The 16,654-nt window shown below is 53.0% G+C and overlaps 2 protein-coding genes across 10 annotated transcripts in view; one reads left to right on the top strand and one right to left on the bottom strand.

Annotated features, from left to right (window-relative positions):
• Nucleotides 1-16,654, bottom strand: part of TNS3 (tensin 3) — a 226,698-nt gene that overhangs the window by 164,161 nt on the left and 45,883 nt on the right. For all 5 annotated transcript variants that reach the window (XM_029232983.1, XM_029232982.1, XM_029232981.1 and 2 more), the window contains exon 3: nucleotides 5,991-6,028. Coding sequence is in view for 1 of the 5 variants with exons in the window: in XM_029232980.1 (XP_029088813.1) it covers nucleotides 5,991-6,028 (38 nt within the window). In the remaining 4 variants the exon portion in view is untranslated. The remainder of the gene's footprint in view (nucleotides 1-5,990; nucleotides 6,029-16,654) is intronic.
• LOC114901300 (serine/arginine repetitive matrix protein 3-like) lies at nucleotides 126-5,642 on the top strand. 5 transcript variants are annotated; one of them, XR_003795101.1, is made up of 5 exons: nucleotides 126-182; nucleotides 996-1,048; nucleotides 1,309-1,787; nucleotides 2,098-3,143; nucleotides 3,294-5,642. XR_003795101.1 is itself a non-coding variant. In XM_029232990.1 (5 exons), the coding sequence occupies exons 1-5, from the start codon at nucleotides 155-157 to the stop codon at nucleotides 2,796-2,798; spliced, it is 1,194 nt and encodes a 397-aa protein (XP_029088823.1). In that variant the 5' UTR covers nucleotides 126-154; the 3' UTR covers nucleotides 2,799-5,642. The 5 variants fall into 5 exon arrangements, 4 of the variants coding, with proteins under 4 accessions (XP_029088823.1, XP_029088824.1, XP_029088820.1 ...); XM_029232990.1 differs by having other exon boundaries at nucleotides 2,098-2,203; nucleotides 2,271-5,642; XM_029232991.1 differs by having other exon boundaries at nucleotides 1,309-1,449; nucleotides 2,271-5,642.

Genomic DNA, 16,654 nt, shown 5'->3' with positions numbered 1-16,654 from the left:
TGAAACTATTCTACGTGATACTGTAGTGATGGATACATGTCATTATACATTTGTTCAAATCCACAGAATGAACAACGCCAAGAGTGAACCCTAATGTAAACAATGGACTTTAGTTAATAGTAACGCCTGGATACGGGCTCATCGACTGTAACAAATGCACCACACCTGTGTGGAGGTTGATGGTAAGAGGGGTTCTGTGAGAGTATGTAAATTCTTCGTACCTTCCCCTCGATTTTATTATTTTACTATTAATAAAAAACAAACAAAAATCAACAGCCAAGCATCAAAACAGAGGCACACATCTGTCTACCACAGGTGGATAACTGGAATCCTCTACCAGGACTGGCCTCCCTGGGTGGTCCTACAGCAGGCCAAAATGGACCTGTGGTCCAGCAAGCTACATCGGGGCACCCAGCCCAGGGCCTGACCGACAGCAAATCAGGAAGCGTTTGTTGAATTGGGCAGTTTGAAAATTAACCTCCTCTTCCCTTAGGGCAAGGGGTGGGAGGAGGGAAGAGAAGTGTGAACATTCACTGAGAGGGCAGAGAGGCCTGGCCGGGGTGTGCAGCTCGGGCCCGTCCCAGGGGCGGGTGGTGTGACTATTTCAAGTTCCAGGGTCACCTGTAAGGCTGGGACAAAGGACACGATGCCCTCCAAGGGAGGCTGTGATGATCAAAGATAGAAAAGCAAAGGCTCAGCACATTACTGATCATCCCTCAATACCGTAGCTGATTTCTGTTCCTTCTGAGCACAGGTCAGAAGCCACTCACGGGCTAGATATTTAGCTCTCTGACCTCACGTCACCCCCAAACCACCCTGCTGGATTACAATCAGCCATCGTGCTTCAAATGAGACTCTCAGGCTTGCCTGTGTTTGTGGAGGCCTGGGGCGACGAACACACAGACCCTCACAAGGCTCTGTGCTCGACCGACCGGGAGTGTTATGAAAACATTCTCACTCTTTCCCTTTTACTAATTCAGGTCATTTGTTCCCAGGAAACGATTTGTGTCCCAGGAAAGAAAGGTCATCACCAACATCCTGTGGGGAGGTAAAGACAGACTCCCCGCCCCCATTCCTTCCCCAAATGCCTCCGAAGGCACCGAGCAGGCAGGGAGAAGGCGGCCCTGGAGCCGGGAAGGATGGGGCGCTTTGCCCAGGTGGGGGCTGGCTGGTGGGCTTCTGGGGAGCAAGGGCCTCGGGGCCTCGAGGCCCAGTAGGATTTGGACATGAAGATGGGGCAGTGCCAGGCCCCCCGGGGCTGGGGGCTCAGCGCTCGGGCAGGCTGGCTTCTCCACCTCCTCTGTGCAGGGACGCGCCGAGCTCCAGCGGCAAGGCCATCGGACGTGCCCACGCACACCGGTCAGCGCGGGCCCCGCACGGCTGACAGGAGCTGCTCCCGCCTGTGTCTCCGGGGAGGGCTGGGGTCTCAGAAGATGCCATGGATGTGAGGTGAGCAAAGCCGTGTGGGAGGGGGCAGGCAGGGGGCATGGATCCTCAGGGCATCCTTCACGGCAGAGAAAGAAGACGCGGAACAGGGAAGGACTCGACCCCCGAGCCAAGGGGGAGCCTTGCCCATACCTACGTGTGGGTGTCTCAGGGAAGCTGGCCACGGGGCTGGAGTTCCCAAGGGGGGCTCTGGAGGCATCAAAGCAGCTCCACCAGGTGCACAGGCCCACATCAGCTCCACGGCTGATCCGTGAAGAGCGAAAATACGTGGGGCGGCAAAAACCTGAACTTGGAAGCCCAACACCCTTGAACCCTGGCATCTGGATGCCAGGTGACAGTGGGTAAGTCATTTCACCACCGGGGGTCTCTGTTTGCTCATCCAGTGAAGGGAGGGGCTGGCCGACAAAGCCTGGGACAGCAGGCCCCAAAAGGGAAGCTGTTGCCCTTATTACTCGGAGAAGAGAGCTGTCTGTAGACAAAGGTTAATGACCAGACATGTAAGTTAATGGTTAAAACTCATGAATGAAGCCAGTGGGTAGCTGTTGACACCCAGGAGAGACGTCTAGGGTGGTCTACGAGGAAGTCGCAGGCTGTGGCCCTCGTCCTTCCCATGGCCCAGAGATGCCATCTGAAGCCAGCCTGTCTGATAAGGTCACTGAGGCTCCTGCGTCAGCCACAGCCAGAACCTGGGGTCGCTGGGCCGAGGGGCCAGCATGGCAGAGGAGGTGACGACAGCAGATCCTGCAGGGGTCCCGAGGTAGGAGAGGCCCCAGGGGTCCTGGGGTCCCCCAGAGCCACGCCTGCCTCACATGGTCTCTCTTCAGGGAGAGGAGCCCATGACAAAGAGTTCTGCTTCTACGGGAGGTGGAAGTGGGCAGCGGAGCTACCGCATGGTGGCCACAGCGGAGCTACCACATGGTGGCCACAGCGGAGCTACCGCATGGTGGACGGACGAAGAAGCCAGCCGAGCCCGGGAATCCTCTCCTGTCCGGAAACCAAGTGGCAGCACCTGCAGTCCTGGTCTTTATCTCCAACAAGGCGCCACATCAAGGCAGGCTCAGAAAGAGAAGAGGACAGCTGGCCCCGGGCTGTGTGCTGTGCAGGCCAGGGACGGGACACAGGGGGTCCGAGGACAGTCTCTGAGCCGGCGGCAGGCAGCTCAGGGCAGAGAGGGCTATTCCACACTGCATGTGCGCTCCAGTTCTGCCGGCTCAGCCCCTATGCGGGGCCTCACATTTGCGGAAACCTGCTGGAGGGACGGTGCTCTTGCCAGTGCACCAAAGCTCAAGGAACACCCCCTCTGCCGCACCCCCATCCCCCAAGTGTCTCCGCACCAACATCTGCCTTCCTGAAACAGCTTTCTTTCCCTACTTCCTCTTTTCTCTTGCCGGGGAGTCAACCAGGGGCCAGGAAAAAAAAAAACCAAGTCACTCTGCCCAAACAGCTCATGTGGCACCCACGAACAAGCACAGCCTCCCAGGGAGCAAGATACTTAGAATTCCAAACTTTCCAGTAATTATACGTAAATTATTCTGCTTCCTTAAAATTTAAATAATTACTACTACCATACTTAACAGCTAAAAGCAAGCTGTTTCAGGTGGATTGCAGAAGTGATTATTGACCCATTTTATGCATGAAGAAACTGAGGCTCCGGGGAACCGGACTTGCTCCAGGAGACAAGGAGGATGAAAGCCCAGGTCTCTGCCTCCATGTACCCTGGGACCGCATGGCCTCACCTGGGGGGGGCATGCTACCCGACGGCCAGGAATAAAGTGCCCTCGGTCCTAGCTCAAGGCTCCGTTTCCCTGCCTGAGCCCCCAGTCCATAGCTCAGCCCCTTTTCTGCAGGATGGCTCTCTCCTTCCACATCTCCTGCTCTACCAAGAGGACATCCCGGGCCTGACTGGGAGCCTCTGATGGTGGCCCTGGCAGCAGCAGGGCAACGACAACGCCAGCGGGGTTAAGCGCACACGAACGCGCTCCGGGGATCGTGCTGTGCCCTCACCTTCGGTGTTCCCAGCGCAGAGGGGACCCACAGCCCATACCTTCCCCAAGTCAGTAAATGGATGGATGGGCCAGACGTTAAGCCAAAGCCTGTGTTTTTGACCAAAGCTTCACGTAAGCTTTCTCAGTCTCAAAGAAATCCGGGCACGCACGGTTAGGCACAGACGTGTGGTGATCAAGGACCCAGCCGTCTGGGGGAGCTGCGTCTCAGCTCCTGGGAGACTGAGCTGCCCTGCCTCCAACCCCGTGCGTATCTCCAGGGGCGGCCCTCGTCTGCTCAGGAGCAATGGCATTATAGTTTCGGAATAAGAAGAGTCTTTGTTATTGCTAGTGGCATTCTCTCCTGCCATTCAAAGCTGCGTTATCCAAAAAAAAATGACTACGGATACATTTCCCCCTCCACCATGATCTAATAAGAATAAAAGCTTATCTATCCCTAGCAAACTGCCAGTTACTGTGGCTAGAAATGCCATAATCAGTGATAGTTAAGACTTTTGGAATATTCTTTGAACCAAAGAATTCAATCCCCTAAGTAGCTGGCACCGGGCCCCCTTTGAGAAACAGTGCCAAGGGCAGCAGGGCTCAGTCTGCAGCTGCGGGTCAAGAATGGCCGGGCCAGGCAGAGTGTCACGGGAGGAGGCCCTTGCACACGACGCACACTCACGCGTGCAGCATGACACCGGACAAGCAGGGCTCTGGCAGTGGCTCTCCCCACTCTCCGCCCCACCGGGGTGACGAGGCACAAGCTCCGCAGGACGAGGCTTGCTGCAACTGGGACCCTCGGGGGCTGGGGGCGCGTCCAAACCCTCGGCAGGCAGACGGGGGAAAACCCTCCGGGAAATCCGGAATATTCCCCGAGGTGGCATCTTCCCCACCTCCACTGCATGCAGGAATCTCTGCTGTGACACAGTCACTTAGGTTTAAAGTACACAGCACACTGGAAAGACGAGCACATTTGTGAGCAAAGCAGACCTAGAATAACCAAGGTCAGAAATCAGTCCTGCCCAGGGTTCAGTGTGAGTAAGAATGCCTGGCCTTGGACAGAAAGGGGAAGCCTTCTCCACAGTGAGACCGCAAGTGACAGCAGAAATGTCCCAAAGCTCCGCCACGTGGCCTGATCCTGAGACGACTAAAGCACACATCATGTGACACCTCGGAAGAGACGGAGGCAAGGGGGCTGCCGACTTGGGGGCTGGATAACAGCGCAGCGCAGAGCTCCATCCTACAGCCTCGCCACTTCTGCATGTGTCCCAAATGCTCCATGATGAGAAGTTTAATAAGCAAAGTCATTTAATCTCTTTCTTGAAGAGAAAAGCAGGGCTAGACCCACCTGTAATTTCTCTAGCTTTGTGCGTGAGCATCTGTGTGGTCGTGTGCCCGTGCGGGTAAACTGCGTGCATGTGTGTGACGTGTGTGTGTGTGTGTGTGTGTGTGTGTGTGTGCGTGTATGTGGGCACGTGTGAGTGGGCACTGTGTGTGAGTGCCCGTATGAACGTGAAGCGTGTGCATGTGTGTGACTTCACGTGCGTGCCTGTGTGGATCGTGGGGACAGTGGAGGAAAGCAGGATCCTGGTCCTCACAGGGAGAGCGCACGCACGTGAAGCCAGCCCATAGGTCCATGAAGCCCGCGTCCAGCACACGTTCCTTCCACTCGGAGCCCAAGGACCAGTCGAAAATTCTCAGGAGAGGCTGAGCCGTGAGGTCCAGAGCAGCAACAAAATCCCAAGACTCTCTAAAACCCCATCTCCCTGGACCTCCACCCACCAGGGGCAGCCTGCAGGGCACCTGAGGGGGTCCCACAAAGGTGGGACCGGCCAGTCAGCAAGGAGCGACGCGTGGGCCCTGGCTCTACTGAAGGGTAACATCGTACCTGGAAAGCGTGAGAGGTGCAGACATCCGGACCTGCGTAGAAAACCAGGGCCCCGTCTAGGGGTGCCTGCAGCTTCCATATGCCATTTCCAGGCCTCCTCGTTCCCCACTAATCAAAGCCTTACACCCAACCCAGTACACCCAGGCCTCAAGCACTTTGTAGGGCCACCCAGCAATTGAACCCTACCAGGGAATGCAGGACTCTGTGATTCAGGGTCCCCAGACGTCCACGACAGCCTGAAAACCCCAGCCCATCTATGAACTACCCTCAGAAAAGAAGCCAGAAAAATTCTCAAGGCCAGGCATGTGCCCTCACCCCTATCCCCACCCCCTCTCTGCCATTAAAAAAAGCAGTACGTCGATGTGATTGGAAAGAAGGGATCATTTGTCGTGGAGAAAGGGCTGTGAGATGGCCAGGACAAAATTACCGAATTCTTATCTGAAACCAAATTCTTAAGAGCTATTTTTCTATAATTAAAAACATGGATTTCATAGCTCCTCAGTTTATTCTTCAGATGAAAACTATACACCCTATCGAAAAGCATCTAGCAGCCGTTTCTTAAGCGTTCCGTTTCTGTGGCCACGATCCAAAGCAGTCCCCTCCCATGTACATCATTCAACGCGGGCCAATTCGGCTCCAGAAGCCCCATGGGAGAGCAATGCAACACTTACCTTGGCTTCACATTTCTTGTGGCAGGAATACTTGCAGGCTGCAAGAGAAGGAGAAAGAATGTTGAGCGGTCTCTCAATACTTTCTACATCTCCAAATTCTCAATCCTTGGAGAACATCCGGACTGAGGGAGGTTTTTCACTTAGACACCTTAGACACGACGCCGAGTTCAACAGAGTGTGGGATGGATGGACATGGCGTCCAAGAACCCAGGCACCCTCTGCAGTGTCAGCGACGGCCCAGATGGCGCAGGTGGGGATGCTGGGGAGCAGTTACAAACACACTGGCTTTTCCAGGGGTTCAGGCGGCCAAATCGGGGCCTTGCAGGAGAAAAGCGGTGAACCTGAGCAGTAGAAAGCATCCGTGTTTGGCTGGAAATTACAGCTTCTCCCGGAAGAAAGGAGAGAAACTTGAAAGTGCCCCAGAAGACTCAGGACTGGCGCCTTTAAATTAGTCAGAAATTGGACATTTGAGTTCCACGCTCCTTCCACTTCCGGACAACTTAAGAACTGACTGTCAGAACAAATCCACGTCTAAATTCCTGCGGGGGATCCTTCAACCCAGGCCATTGTGTGGACTGAGAGAGGCATGTGTTGGTTCGGAGGCCCTAACAATGCAGATAGAGCCGGAACCAATGTGGATTTCACAGGCCCGCCGTCCAGAGGCTGCAGCTGTGCTGACAGGACATGAAAGGCTTCACCCACACCACGGTGGCTCGGGGCACGGGGGCCTGCCTGCCGATGCTTCCAGGCAGAGGCAGCAGGACAGCGAGACAGCACAGAATGAAGCAACTGCACCAGATAAGCCCAGGGCAAGCTCCCATGTGGGCTCCAAGCGGGCATCCATCTGGTGAACCCGTGGGGCAGCTGTGAGATGGGGGACAGGGACCTGGGCTTAAGGGCACGGGACCTGGGGGCTTCCTGGCCCTGTCCAGCTGGGCTGCTCTAGGCAGGACCAGTGACCTCTCTGGGCCTCTTTCCTCTCCCAGGGCTATCGTGATACCAAAATGGAATCGTTCACGGGACGCTGCTTTGAAACTGCAAAGCACAATGTCAACGTATAGAAGTGTGTGGTCCTGGAAGAATGAGGCCTTGGAGGTCAGGAGACGGGCCCCAAATCCTGGTTAGCGCTTCGAGGCCCAAACTTTCCACCAACCGCCCCCGCCACCGTATCTTCCCCCTCTCTTGTGTGTGAGCTGAGGACAGAAAGCCGGAACTCGTAGTCTACCTGGGCCCGAATGAGGGTACAACAAAGTAACAAAAACAGCCCGTGCCTGGGGGGTGGTCCCTGGAACTCCAGCAGGGAAGAGCCAGGGTTATTATCTTTGCAAGATCTATTTTTTGAACTCTCTCTGTGCATCTGAGGTTTGTGAAATTATTCACAAAAACAAATATTTATTCTACATTTTCTAACGGGTCCCCCCTTCCCACCCCCCCACCCCGCAAAGGCGATGAGTGATTTTCTAATTGAGATAAGCTGGCCATGGGAATAAAAGAGGCTTTCACACCAGATTAAAATCTCAGACAGAGGACAGCCAGGGGCCAGAGGCCAGCCGGAAGGACTGAGATAGAGAGAAAGGCAGTTGAGGGGCCCTTTGGCCTTTGGGAAAGTGAAAATTAGCAGAAATGCAGGTGAAGACTTCCCCCTGCCCCAGAGGAAGCTCTGTCCACACACGCTGGATGGGGCAGGCCTGTCCACTTAGCAGGCAGGACAGGAGCACGACCTCCCGCGGCAGTCAGCCGGGAGGTGGCCTCAGGGATCCTTCTGGCACCTGTGACCCCGCGCAGTCCCCTCACAGTGACAGAGCTGGTCGTGCGCCGAGGCAGGATGGCACAGGACGTGGCGAGTGACCTCCGCCCTGGTCTCCTGGATCGCCCCTCTGAGGGGAGCCTGGCCCACGCTGTGAGGCGTTGAGGCAGCCCTGGGGAGGCGGCCCACCTGAAGGAACTGAGACCTCCCGCCAGCAGGCAGCTCCACCCTGCCAGCCAGCCGTGCGTGCGAGGAAGCCACCTGGGAAGTGGGTCCTCCAGCCTCAGGAGAGCTTTCAGATGAGGCAGCCTCTTAAGGGATCCTGAGCCTGCCCTGCCGGCCCATGTGACTCCCAAATTCCTGATCCACAGAAGCAGTGAGAAGAGAACGTATTGTCACGGTAAGTCACTAACTTTGGGGGTAACTGCTTACACAGCAGCTCGACAAACCAATTCAACCCACAAAGGGCTGTGGTCGGTGGAAAGCAGGATGACAGCGGTGTGACATGTTCATGGTGGACGGCCCACTGGGCCACGAGAGAGCCTCAGGCCGTTATAGGGCAAATCATCACATTCACAAAGCTTAAGTGATCATAGTGAATTGCAGAAACCACCCGCGCGCTAAGGCGGGGGTCCTGAGAGGTGACCCCACGGTATTATGAACTTTCTACCCGAGTGCCAGCAGCGTGCATGGTCCCTCAGGTTTTCCTCGGAGTAGCAATTCACCCTCAGCCTGTGGGAGCTGTGGGCGACCCCCAGCGAAATGCTTCCCGCGTGTTCCTCGCCTTCAATCCTCGGGACCACCGTCAGAGAGAAACTGGGCAAGTGCCAGGACCCAGCAGGGCCTATGCAGGCTGGCATTCCAGCCCGTATCTGCCCCCACTTTTCAACCAGCCACACACTGCCTTTCCAACATATTATAAACACTGATGGGAACAGCGTCCAGACCCGGTTTCCAATCCTGTTGCCCACAGTAGCAAGGGCAGCTCCTCAGCACAGATGCGACATCCAGCACTCCCAGCCTCCCCGGCTCCAGCACCTCGGACACACCCTCCTCAGACTGCGAGTGCCGCCAACTCCCCCAGGAAGCCCTCCCTCCCTCCACCCTGCCCCGCCAGGCAAGGCTAAGTGCCTGACAGGGTTGCGGGAGCCCTGGCCACATTTCTCCCTCCAGCACCCATCCCATCGTGCATCATTTCAAAGTAGTTTCTGTGCGTCCATATCTCCTGACCAGGCCAAGCTCATCCAGGGAAGGTATCATCTGTTGTGTACCTCCAGCTTCTTGGAACAGCGACATGACAGGAGGGACAGAGGCTAACAGACTGAGCGCCCACCATGGACAGTCTGATCACAGCTCTCATCCCACAGCCACCACCAAATGTCACCATATCCCACAAAGGCGCTACAGATCTTCTGCCTAATTCCTGATGGGAGCCTGGAGCTCATGGATGAGACCTGGGGTGTCATTCCCTGGACAACGGCGTACGACCCTTCTCTGTTCCGGGTCCGCTTTCAGAAGCCAGTGCCCGGCAGGACCACACAGGGCGGGAGCCTCTTCACCCGACTGCCCCTCTGTGCAGCACAGCCCCCAGGATAAAGGAAGGCCCCGGAAGGCACCAGAACTTCCCCAAAGAATGCACCCCCCCCAACTGCAGAGGCCAAAATGTACATGAAAAGACAAAATGTACATGTTCACTCTGACCGTCAGCTTCTCATCTACCCCTTTTCTCAGGAGCCAGCCACTGGCAGCTCCTACTTTGTTGGGTTTTTCTCAGCTTTACTGAGGTATAATTGACAACGCTGTATGTATTTAAAGTATACGATATGATGACTTGAGATACATACACACTGTGAAACGTTTACCACAGTCAAGTCAGTTAACACATCCATCACCTCGCATAGTTACCATTTTGTGTGTGTGGTGAGCACACTTAAGATCTACACTCTCAACATCTTGCAAGTACACAAAACAGCGGTGTTAACTACGGGCACCGCGCTGTACGCTATATCCCCAGAACCAATTCGCCTTATGGCTGAAAGTTTGTACCCTTCGACCAACATCTCTCCATTTCTCCAGCCCCCAGTCCCTGGCAACCGCTCCCTTACTCTCTGTTTCTGTGAGTTTTCTTTTTTTTCAGATTCCACATAGAAATGATACCATACAGTATTTATCTGTCTCTGTTTGACTTGGCATAATGCCCTCAAGGCCCATCCATGGTGGCAAGTGGCAGGATTACCTGAATGTTTCATTATACACACACACATACACACACCCACCACATTTTCATTACCCAGTCGTGCACTGATGGACACTTAGGTTGTTTCCATGTCTTGGCTATTGTAAATAATGCTGCAATCAACACGGGAGTGTAGACATCTCTTCAAGATACTGATTTTGTTTCCTCTGGATATATACCCAGGAGTGGAATTGCTGGATCATATGGTAATTCTATTTTTCACTTTTTGAGGAACCTCCATACTGTTTTCCACAGTGGCTGAACCAATTTATGTTCCCACCACCAGTGTATGAGGGTTCCCTTTTCTCTCCATCCTCGCCAAAGCCTGTTTTTTCTTGTCTTTTTGATGACAGCCATTCTGACGGGCGTGAGGAGTTATCTCATTATGGTTTTGATCTGCATTTCCCTCAGAATTAGTGATGTAGAGCACCTCTGCATGTACCTATTGGCCACTTACATGTCTTCTTTGGAAACTAAACTTTAAGAAACTATCATTTGGTTTTTGGTGTAATATCAAAAAAGAATATGCTTTCTTTTCCAAATACGTATCTGTATAGAGCTGGATTTTCTTCAAATACTTCAACCAAAACAATGTTTTGTCCATGTTTTTTGATGGATAATTTTATGTGTCAACTTCACTAAGCCACAAGATGCCCAGATATTTGCTTAAACATTATTCTGGGTGTGTCTGGGAGGGTGTTTCTGGATAAGGAAAATATTGGGAATTGCAGACTGAGTGAAGCTGACTGTCCCCCCCAATGTGGTGGGCTTCATCCAATCCACTGAGGGCCTGAACAGAATAAAAGGGGGAGTAAGAAAGAATTCTTTCTCCCTACCTGACTGTCTTCAAGCTGGCACATCGGTCTTCTCCTGTCTTGGGACTAGGACTCAGAAAGGAACTACACATTGGCTGTCCTGGGTCACAGCTCGCCGACTACAGGTGGGACTTAGCCTCCATACTGTGTGGACCAATTCCTTACAGTAAATTTCCTTCTCCATATACATCCTGTTGGTTCTTTTTTGCTGAAGAACTTTAACTGATACCGTGGTGAAAAACACTGAATGCAGAAACAACTAGGAAGATCCAGCCTCTTAAGTCACACAAAGCATGCGCCATATATATATATATATATATATATATATGTAAAACAATGCCACTCTTCTCATTGTACGTAATGAGGAGTAGGACAAAGGGATATCAAAGACTCGTTTCTGCCATGGAAAAAGAAGTTACTGAAGCAATAAAGAAGAAAATTTATATCCACAAATAAAATATGGAGTACTATTGAAAACTCATAACTTCTAAAGAGCTAATATGTGACAATGCTTATAACAGGCAAGGTGAAAAGATATAAAACTATGTACAGTACAAACTCTGTAAAAACAGACACGTGCAATGGGCTGGTCCTCATGTGAGAACGCGGCATAGGGGAAAGACATCGTCATACTCAGTTACAAAAGGACGAGCTACACAATAAATCATGCTGGAAAAACCAGCTCGCTCATGAAAAATAACCTAAATAACATGAATTCCAGATGAATCAACCATGAAATTGTGAAACTGGATGAGAACTGGAAAAGCAGAAATGAACATTAGAATAAAGTACGGTAGAACATCGTTATGACCATAGAGAAGGGAAGGCATTCTTAAATAGGAACAAAAACAGAAATGAAATGAAATGACGGGTAGATTTGAATAAGCGGAACCTTAAAACTTTCACATGACAAACACTCCCCCAAAAAAATTAGGCAAGCAACTGCTCGCAATGTTTGCAACACGTAAGTTGGAATTGATAAGGAACCGACATTTCTGTAGGTCAAAATCCATCAAAACTCCGCAAAAGTCCTACCTAATTTAATGATAGAAAGATTAATATTATAATATAATGAATTCTTAGAAATCAAGAAGAAAAATTATCTAAGTTTTTAAATGAGCCAAGGATTTGAAAGGCTAGTTTACTAAATAAACATTACAGACATCTTTTCTGTATTTCTTTAGATGCTGAGCCTCAGTGATAACCAGACGAATGAAAAGCGTAATAAAGCGAGACACCATTTTTCATCCATTGACTTGCAAAAATGAAAAGCAGAGAAGCAGTCAAGTGAAAGAGTGGGTTGAGCTCAAGGCCAAGGTCCAGGGTAGACTCCCTAACGCTCCCTCAGCATTTCCCATCAGGAGCCTTTCTCCACCCTGGGAGGGGGTATGTTCCCAGTGCATTTCTCATGAGTTTCCTGCAATTAATGACACACGAATCCTCACCTCCACAAGTCTGGGGTCTGCATTCCACACTCGGCTCCCTGGTCAAACAGGGGCTTCCAAAGTCATGGGTAGGAATCCGCTCCCATAGCAGCAGCTGCCCAGAGTGTCTGGCTCTGAAACGCCCCACATTGTTCCACGTTGTCCTGGAACTGCTATTCTCCCGACGTCTCCAGGAGCCTTGGGAATCCAGGCCCCTGGTTTACAGGCCTGTCATACAATACTCTACACATATTTACCAAGAGAGAGACGAGCCCTGGGCATCACCTCTGCTTCTCCTGCCTCTGCCCTCAAGCTCACCAGCTTATCCGCGTCCACAGTCACCAGCTACATGTGACGGGGGACCGGACGCCCACAGCAGAGGGCAGAGGGCCCAACGCCACATTCACTGCTTGGCCACACGCTCCTTTTCCTCGCCATGTTGGTCATAACTGCCACCATGTCCTGCGGTTCTAATTCAGCACCTGGCACAAAGCAAGCGCTGACTATCTACACTTACCGATCTGCCCATCCAGCCCTAAGCTTTGTCTATTTATCCCTTAGGATATTGTAGACAGTGACAGCCTGACAGACAGGACTCCCCCCTCAGCCTCAGAGCTCCCCCCTCACAGGTCACAGCTTTTTCACCTTTTTATTCTAGCAGGTGCTTAATATGTGTTCTGTTAACTGAAGGGGGAAAGCCATTATCAAATATTCCTTACAAAACCCCCTCCGTGCCCTTTTCCCTCTGGTTTTGCTCCTTTTCTCAACCTTCATTCCCTTCAGGCTCCTCCCTACGATTGAGAAGCATTTCTTTATTTTTGTCCATTCCAGTCTGTTCTCTCCTATTCCATTATTAGATCCAGCCTTGATCTGACACTGCATCCTCTCTGGATCCATCTCCCCCATGGGGCCAAATCTCGCAGAACTCACAATTCTCAACACCCAGGAAAAGACTCACCCACTGAGGTCTAGAACGCCAAGATCCACCACGCCAGTGCCCTCAAGTATGGGTCTGGAGCAAGACCGTCAGTGGAAACTGGGCCACTTAAGCCACCCGAGGGATCTTGGTGGAGCAGTGAGAAGAGGTCACCTGTTCAAAGCCCTGGCTGGTGGGGAGGGCAGAGCAGGAACCGCTTCAGCGGGGTTCTGAGCAGCAGAAGGCAAGCCACACCAGACACTTAACCCATCACTCACCGGCCATCTGCGGCTTTTCCTGTAGCTACAGTTTGAGAAGTAGGGGTAAGGGAGCCTCGATGTGCAAACGACAGCTGCTTAAAAATTAAATTTTTTCGGGCTTCCCTGGTGGCGCAGTGGTTGAGAGTCCGCCTGCCGATGCAGGGGATGCGGGTTCGTGCCCCGGTCCGGGAGGATCCCACATGCCGCGGAGCGGCTGGGTCCGTGAGCCGTGCCCGCTGAGCCTGCGCTCCACAACGGGAGAGGCCACAACAGTGAGAGGCCCGTGTACCGCAAAAAAAAAAAAAAAATTAAATTTTTTCTTCTAAGTTAACCACATAAAAAACTTGTGGCAAAATAGGTTAATAGGTGAAAATAAGGGACTTGAGGGTCAGGAAGGAACTAGACAAAAACAGTAAAAATATTAAGCCCGAGTCACGGAAGACACACACCTAACTCTTCTCCACCATCACCAATGTCACCATGACCAACAGGAATAACAACGTCGACACGGTCGTCATCACTAACACTACTGGACACTTCCTTGAGCCAATCAATGTCCTTTGTGTTCCTCGTGCATTTCATCTGTTACTCACAATGACTCTAAAAGAGAATTCAAGCACAGGGTGGCAGGGCAGGAACCCTGGCAGCCTGTCTCCAGGGTCCATGCTCCCCTCCACCATGCCCTGCTGCTTCTCCAGAAATGAACCAAAGGAAGGGTCTCTTCGCCGAGACCTCACACAGCTTGTGCGTGGTTACTGAGAGAAGACACATGAGGTCTACAGGCAGCACACACACACGGCCTCGACGTGCAAATGTATATGACATACATCTAAACTACAGGGAGAGGAACTACTATACTGTCCGAGGGTTTTACGGTACCTGTATAGCTTACTGACAAAAGGAAGAAATCCTAGACATTAACTACTCAACACGCAAATTGTAAAGGTCACCAAATTGAGGGCCAGGAAAGGGGCCTGTCCAGGGCCACAGCGGCTTCTGCAGGAGCCAACCACTGACCCTGCCAGGCCCCGTCTATACCCGCAGAGACTCTGCCGGGCTCCCAATCCAGCAGCAGCCCCACTTCACACACGATGGCATCCGTGAGAGGCAGACTGTCACAACCACCCTGGGATGGAGTCTTGCATCTCCCGCACACAGCAGTTTAATTTAAGAAGGTAACGTCTAAAGGACTCCTGGCACATAGAGTTCTTTCCTTCTCAAAAAACAGTAGCTACTGTTTATTCACACAATTATTACAGTTAGGTACATAAATACGATAATCCATTGAGTATTCTCATAGGTGTTTAAATTCCACCGTATGAAGGAGTTCTAGAAAACCTTTTTCTGAAGAGAAATCGGCAGACATCTCACTAACAGTGATACAGGCGAGTCCCCAGCCCCTCAATGCACATGTGCCCAAGGGGTTACACTCACCACATTAGGAACGGCCTCCATGCAGGACCCAGAAATCAGGACTTGATGCCTGCACGGGCACCCGCCACTGGGCTTCCTTCCACACCGCCCACTGCCTGCCCTGGAACCCACGTGGGGCCCCGGGCACACAGGCATCCCTGATGTCAGCGGGCCTCTCCACCAAGTCCTGGGCCTTGGCCCTCACGCAGACCTGCTCCCGGTTACTTCTCCAAGTAGCGCAGCTCTCTGGGGCCCACATCCAGGCGGCTGAGTCCTTGGGCCAAGGACATGGCTTCCCCAAGCCACACAGGCCCCAGAGGTGGCCTCTGCGAGCCAGCGGTCCCGGCCACGTGCTTCAGGGCAGCAAATGCCACCACCGGCCACGAGGGATGGACCCAGGGCCCCTCAGGGAGAGTCCATACACATCCCCTCGGCTGGAGGGCTCGGAACAGAGGAACGTGGCCTTGAGATAACACAAGGAGAGGCCAGGTGTGCACACAGGGAGCGTGGCACGTCTGCTGGGGCATACGCACCGGGAAGGGAAGCGTGAGAGAGGAGCTGCCCCGGGACCCGCGCCCAACCCCTGATCTGTTTCCACTGCCTCCAAACTATGCAAACCATCCCAGCCAAGCGCTGGGGCGACACACGGGCGCGGGCGCCTTGGGGTCACGTTGTGTTTGCCCTGGCTTCCCTGCACAGGAGACAGTGGCAGAGTGTCCCTGAGGGGAAATGAGACGTGGAGATGAACCCCCCTGAGGGAGAGGGCACCTACGGGACCGTTGTCAGTGAATGATTTTCTTCAAGGAAAAGAAAACTAGGTGGGTCAAAAAAGTGATCTCCACGGGGCTAGATTGTGAGATAAAACGTAACCACACAGCGATTCTTGGAGCAGAGAAGCATGGGCCACACAGGTCACGAGACGGCACTGCACAAGGCCGGACTGTCACCGCCCTGCCGCCCCCCCGCCCTTCCGTGTTGGACACAGGGTCCTCGGGGCCAAGACGCAACCAGGCAGCGCAGCACGCAGTGGGATCCTGAGATCTGGCTGCCCTCCCCCAACAGAATTCCAGAGGGTGCACAACCACGTGCCATCCACACCATTCCGACAGGCCCCTTGGTCCTCCCTGACATCTCACACACTACACACTAAAAATGCCATAAAACAGACCGTTAAGAACCAAAGGATAATCTGGGAGCCCTCCTGGCCCCTATGGGCCTGGGAAGCTGCAGGACAGGGAGGGAGGCGCAAGCCCGGACATGCACTCTCACGCCAAACCCTGGACGGTGCTGGGGGCCCGTGAGCATCCTCGGGACCAAGCAGGGAGCCAGGCCCTGGCCTGAGAGGAGAGCCTGGCTGCTGGGCACCGCCGTCTCCAAGTTGGTCAGATCTCACCGCTTCTATTTACTTTGAAAAGAATAACTGTTTCTTGTAGGTGGTTAGAGCAGAGGCACTGAGATTTTAAAAAGGACATTTGGGCCTTAGTCAGCTCGCGCCTCAGCTGTGCAGAGACGAGAAGGAAACTGGCTCTCCACAGAGACAATTTGTCACAACCAGGCCGTGTTAAACGTATGTGGGAAACAGAGCCCTTGCGCCTATGGAGCTAAACCACCTTCGCTTGTGCTCATGACCTGCACGTGTGGACAGCAGCCAGCCAAGGACCCCGGGTGTCACCCACGTGGGAATCGCCCATGGCACATTCAGTTGGAGGCATTGAGGAAAAAGAATCATCACAGCAACTGCAAAGCTAAGTACCAGAACGTGGGCTAAGCACCTCACACCTGTCTCATTCGGACCTCGCACCAGCCGTCCACAGGAGGAATGGTTACAACCCACATCATGGACTCACAGCAGG

The sequence above is a fragment of the Monodon monoceros genome, unplaced genomic scaffold, assembly GCF_005190385.1.
Source record: "Monodon monoceros isolate NGI ecotype Baffin Bay Population unplaced genomic scaffold, NGI_Narwhal_1 Super_Scaffold_2, whole genome shotgun sequence".
Classification (NCBI taxonomy): Eukaryota; Metazoa; Chordata; class Mammalia; order Artiodactyla; family Monodontidae; genus Monodon; species Monodon monoceros.
The sequence above is the reverse complement of the archived record's forward strand: the minus strand, read 5'-3'. Positions and strand labels throughout refer to the sequence as shown.